The sequence below is a fragment of the Saccoglossus kowalevskii genome, chromosome 8 (genome assembly GCF_978046115.1).
Source record: "Saccoglossus kowalevskii chromosome 8, keSacKowa6.1, whole genome shotgun sequence".
Lineage (NCBI taxonomy): Eukaryota > Metazoa > Hemichordata > Enteropneusta > Harrimaniidae > Saccoglossus > Saccoglossus kowalevskii.
This window is the reverse complement of record NC_140648.1, coordinates 24615950-24622416: the sequence shown is the minus strand read 5'-3', so window position 1 is coordinate 24622416 and position 6467 is coordinate 24615950. Positions and strand designations below refer to the sequence as shown.

At 32.4% G+C, this 6467-nt stretch overlaps 1 protein-coding gene across 1 annotated transcript; it reads right to left on the bottom strand.

Moving 5' to 3' along the window:
• On the bottom strand, nucleotides 1–5985 carry LOC102806426 (uncharacterized). Its single transcript, XM_085502399.1, has 7 exons — nucleotides 5862–5985; nucleotides 4602–4851; nucleotides 4343–4399; nucleotides 3127–3273; nucleotides 2379–2492; nucleotides 1877–1940; nucleotides 1–1464 (listed from the first exon to the last, which is right to left on the bottom strand). The coding sequence occupies exons 2-7, from the start codon at nucleotides 4833–4835 to the stop codon at nucleotides 1214–1216; spliced, it is 867 nt and encodes a 288-aa protein (XP_085358525.1). The 5' UTR covers nucleotides 4836–4851; nucleotides 5862–5985; the 3' UTR covers nucleotides 1–1213.
• Between the last annotated feature and the right edge of the window lie 482 nt (nucleotides 5986–6467).

Below are 6467 nucleotides of genomic sequence, written 5' to 3'. Positions count from 1 at the left end.
TTGTATGGTTTCTTGTAAAATTTATTCCGATTATAGGTGTTTACATTTTTCATGCAAAAAAACTATCCTGCTACCTTAAGTATAAAACCCAACACCAAGCAAACAAATCACTTAGTCTTCTCGAAGTAAACTACATATCATAAAATATATGCATTACATTAATAAATGTGCATACAAAAGATGATTATTGGTGTTTAGAACTATTGCGTAAAGCATTTGATTATATGAATATACGGAAATTCACAGGATTCGTCCTCATTTCGCATTGCTTCATACCGTGGCAGTTTGAAATATAAACCATATTTCCTGCAATTCATACATATTTACGCTACTAAGTAGTTCAAATACAACAATAAACATAAGAAATATCAGTATATAATTTTGACCTCTCACAAAATAAACATATTTTTCCAGGATGTTTCAAAAATGTTTATCAAGACTTGTATGCCCAGTTGAGCCTATAACAAATCAATTCATCATCCATACAAATGTGGATAATGTTGCACCAACAATTTTAGAAATACAAAATCTTCAAAGTTTTGCATGCATGAAGAAAAGCACTGAAGCAGTTACATTTGTGTCAAATGTCATATGTATATTAACGAGAAACCACTCTGGAATATAAATTATAATGAATGTTAAGTTTTGTAAAGGAATAAGTTCACAATAATACTCCCGGGAGTAATATAAAGACTAGTGGAGTGATACACACACTCGTTAATCAATTTACTACCACTTATGTTACGTTCAACAAAATACTTTCCTCGGAATCAGTAGAAAGTTATAAAATATCTGAATATACTATTTTTTCTTGGTTATATTTACAATATAATGAAATATTCAATACACACTGGTGAACACAACTAGTGTCAAAGCATTTTTCACGATATGCAAATGACGACTGAGGCGATTGAGTAACAAATATCACGCATAAAAGCCATAATATTTGTGAAGTTCATTAATATTCACTATATTTCGATTTCAAACATAATTTAACTGGGCTTGGTTTGTACTGTTTTATTAATCAAATAGATTTTCAATTGTGATTTGAGAAAAGCTGGGGTAATCAAATTAGCTTCTAAATTCAATTTTTCTTTTCACCCAGGGAAATGTCGATGTGTTAGCTGCGTTGTTGCTAAATTGTTTCCTGTGATCTAATTTTGAATGAGTTAAAATACAATGAATATTTAATGTCTTCGCACGACTTCCAAATTTACTGTACCAAAGGCACTTTCTGGGTATCAGCAACATATGCATTGCTGTCAGTGCTGGAGTAAGACGGTGGAGGAGATGGGGACCCTACCACATTCCTAGCTCCAACATTATGCTGTGGTGGCTGTTGTTGTCGGAAGTCTTGTGCTTGTTGTTGAAACACTGGCTGGGGTTGAGTTTGTTGAGTAACCTGTACCTGTGGCATCATCATCATGGTGGGTTGTGGTTGCTGCTGGGGCGGATAATTATAGCCTGAAATTGGACAAATGAAAAACCATAGTTTAATGACTGTGTTCCGTTTACATTGTTTCTACAAACCGCGAATTAAGATTCATTGAACTCTTTACTATGCCTATACAGAAAAGAAAATATATATTCAATTCGCAGTGCACAAAGAACATTTCAAATACTTCCAAACAAACGTTTTTTGTACATTTGCAATGTTGAAAGTGCTTTTATTGAAGTAGATAAAATTATACCAGATGCTTTACGTAAATAGATAGTTTAATGTAACTTTTATAACCATGCCTGCAGTGAAAACCCACACGATGAAACTTTCATAAATCAGATTCATCAAATATGCAAGAGCATAAGAAAATCAACAATCTGAACCAAACTTTAACCATTTATCTATAACATTCTACTGAATTAAAAACACATTTACCAGATGTGTGCTGGACATGGACTTGCATTGCTGTAGGTGGCGGCGAATTAACCACTACTGTCTGCTGTGATGATATATAAATGAATTTTAATGATCAAAATGTATACAATTGCAGATGACCCTCATATTAATAGATAGTGGGACAATAAGACCCATATTCATGTAATTATATTTATATATATTTAAGATAAATTTAATAAAAGATAATACAGAAGATGTTGAATGAATTGAAATGCAATGAAACACAAAATAAACGGCTACAAAGAGTACGCAACAAGACAATAGAGTTATATAGATATATATTATATTGCATTTAATTCACAATAGACCATCAAAGAACTCAAATAGATAGAAAAAAAGCTGATATACTAAAAGTGTTAATGAAATAGGGATTAACGTGGTGCTTTATCCACAGGAAATATATACCTAATGTGCGTGTTGGTTAAATTTCATAATTTTAATATATATGAAACACAATTGTTTTTTCAAGTGACGAACTTACTTGTACTCCGCGAATACAAACAGCACGACCACATACACATGCAGCGATGATTGCAATGATGGCGGCTCCAAACGATGCAATCAAATTGATACTATATGATGCAACACAGGTTGCCTACAGACAAAAGACATGGCGTGATATATTGTTAATAAAGTCATAATATTAATACTGAGTCTCTTTTTTTTCATCACAATACAAAACAATAGTTTCTGAGAATATATTTAATACAACATTATTACAGGTACCATTGTTTGTGAAAATAAATTCACACTAGTTACTGATGTACATAAACGATATATTCACTGCTACCATATTTGGCACGCTCTGAATCGTAAATTTATGCAATTTTTTACAATATACAAGGCCAGACCTACATTACATGCCATTTACAAGATTTTACAAGATTTGAAATACTTCGGCACACAATGCATGCTGTATTTGTGCATGTGTGCCTACAACTTGCACGCTGTGCATATGGAAAACCTTAAACATGTAAGCCAATATATTCTAATAATTTTTTTTTTGTTTAAACATATCAATTCCATAGTAGACTTAATATGCCCATGGAAAATACAGCCACAAACTGGTGGTCATGACCTGATGACAACAATGAATAACACATTGCCTATACAAAGTTTATTAACAATATTTGTTTCGGTTTGGTACAAATAATTCTCAAAACCAACGTACAAACTGTACATACTAGTAATATATCAAGCCCAGGAAAACCATTCATAACTGTACTTACATAACGGTCATTATCACATAAATATGTAAATAATAGCAAAATATCAAAGTTGCATCTTTGCTGGGCACCAACACCAAAAGAATTTACGACCAATGCTCCGCCAGCCAATATAGCTACTATAATAGACATTACCATGTTACCGATGATCTACCGAGTATACAAACAAACATGAGGTTGAAATAATGGAATGGTTATTTTAAGGAAAATATTTAGTGTATTTTGTAGCATTTCAATTAATATTTAAATGTACCAGATATGCAGCTATATAATATAGTAATTCAGGCTAAGGCGTATAGGTAAAACATAATAACAAAGATTAAAAAATAAATTTAGCTAATTATTCCAGGAACCAATATATAGGTGCAAAACAAAGATCGTCCTTAGACTTAACTGTGAGTAGTAAATTCATATTTATTGTCCAAGGAAAAGTGAAGAAAAAATAATGAATAAAGAAAGGCATGCTACAAGCAAAATTCAGAGCAGGATTTTTTTAGAAATGTATATACTATAGAGGTCCAGGATAAACAATAGTACAATTACTATTGACATGATGACAATATTATCTAACATTATTTGTTTCATTAACTATACTCTATTCGCTTCATTCACACATACACCAACAAATTACAAGCGAACATGTAAACATGACCCAGTGGAAGCACTGGCATTGACTCAAAATCAAAATAGTAATTTTGGACAGACAATGTTCGCACAAAAATTTGCAGAAAATATATGGCAAGAAAGTAGGGAAAATACGTAGGTGTCAACATACACACAATTGGATGAAGTAATAATAAACAATAAACATGGGCATAACAACCTACTTGGGACAAATCTCTTCACCACCACCATGAATGTATGATATAATGGCTCATTAAAATAAACCTTCGAATTAACATGTTTTATGTAATTTACATGTATGTAAGTGTATATGCTACTGATATAGAAAATGTATACAATTTAGCTAAATAATAAGATATGATTAGTTCATAAAAGAAACATAGAAATTTAAGACGTTTAATAGGTACAACAATTACAATTAGCAAAATGTTATGATATGTGATAGCCCTGTGTATGGGGAATTTAGTCATGCAGAACACGTTCATATTTCCTGTAAATAATTATGTGTTTTAAATATTCATACATTGCATGGGACCCTTAACAAATATTATGTACAACTAAAAGCTTATTACTGTAAGTGTAATTTTTAACTCACTGTGCCTTTATTCTTCGTATAACCAGATAAACATCCCAATATTCCAGTCACTGTTACCTGAAAACAAATAATAGATTATTCAATTTGTATTTATGTAAAATTCTAATTATGGTAAAGTAAGAACATTTAAACTGACCATGAAGGCACCAGGAAAATGTATTTTATAATATTAGGGTGAAAATTGTAGCTACTGGCTATTGTATACGGGCGTGGGTGTTTTGCTTGTCGTGTGATTTATAAACTAGTTATTACAACTTACACATATTCCTGTCAAAAAACCCCATCTAGTAAATGCAATAACAGTGCACCCGGCCTTTAGAATCATAATAGTGAATATGATAGCCAATGAGCCCAATACAATTTGAGAGATGCCAAAACCGATAATCGTTTTATGGGCAAAGTTCTTTATTTGGGAAGTAGACGTGCGTTCGTGTACCACTGGTACAGATTGCACCATTGGTATAGGTTGCTGTGTCATCACTGCGGACTGCATATTGTTTCTTTGCAATCTAAAGAAAAAAGAAGAAAGAAATTAAAAATATAGTGTAATCCTCATCTTTTTTAAAATTATTACAATCCTGTTCAATTAGAAACTAGATTAAATAAAATATGGATGGATGGATAACTAATGATGCAAGTATAAAAGTCCTGGAAATCTGCAATAATATATTGTATTTAAACATGTTGCCCGAAAAATACAGGCTAAATAAAAAATATATATAATAGTTGCATAAAAAGTTTAATTAATATTCATGTTCGTCAAATAGTACTACATGTACTGTATCAATATCAATGGCAAACATGGAGTAATATATGTATAAAAGGCATTTAAAATTAATAGTTAACCAATATATGTAAGTGTTTTACTACATATACTGTATTAACTCCAATGTACCTAATAAAATAATAGAGCATAAATAGTGTAGTAATATATTTAAAGAAAAATGAAATACTAGATTTGAAAAAAAGGTTGGTCACTCCTTTTTTCATTTATACTTAACAAAATAACCGTTTACTACACTTATCTAATTGACACATCTTGGAAGACGTATTACTAACTTCCTTCTTATTATCAGTGTAAATGTCAACTTACTATGTCTAAAATGTTTTATCTCAGTCAAACCCAATACTTTAAAAATTTCACTTTCTAGTTGACATTTCTTAGTGATTGATAAGATTCCCGAGTTTGAAGATGATCAGAGAGAAATTGTAACCACAAAAAGACAAATTTGAGTGAAATTGTATGAATATCATGATAAACAAACATGTACTGTCATCAAAATATTTGAGTTCGGGGCGGACCATTTGATATCCTGGGGGCAGGAAGATTTTGTGAAAAAACAAAATTCTATGACATTGCTTGAAAAAAACTCCTACACTATATGCATATAAAAATTAGAGACAAGGTCTGCTGATAAAAAAATAATTCCATATCAGATAGGGGAAAAAAGTAGACTTCATTTCATCTCCCCCCCCCCAGAATATGTTTTATGACGGAGTCAACAACAACAGCATATACCTTGCCTTCCATCTGCAATGATTCAAATAAGGCAATAAATACAACAGAAGTAGTAACAATTGTGATACGAACCAGTCGAACACGCAGGGACAAAATAGGCAGGTAAAATAATGAAAAAAAAACAATGAGGTAGCGGGGATCCTATAAAGCGGTGAAGTGAGTAACACAGAGAACTAAATATTAAGGCGGGAGAGTCGTCACTAGCGCGTACGTCATATGGCCATAGTGTGTCATTGTTTACAAACAAGTGGCTACCCATGAGCCTTTGTGTTTTTAGCTCGTGTTATCATCGCTTGGGACTCAACTCCCGCGCGTGCGCACATGACGACCCCCCCCCCCACTCCGCTTTAATACAATCAGGTGTGTGTGTACTAACTTTTGTGTATAACTTTTCCCTAACGCATAGTATGGTCAACACTGATAAGGATTACAGCTGTGATCGTGGTGATATCAAAGACACTGCAATGTAGCTTACTGCAAAATTGTTTCGCTACCGAGTCTGTAATAGTGCACAGGTATCTGCCAAACAACTTTTAGTTTCCCCAATATAAAGCATGTCGCAACGAGTGCATTGAATTCAGTACAAAAGATTTTTAGTATGTAACA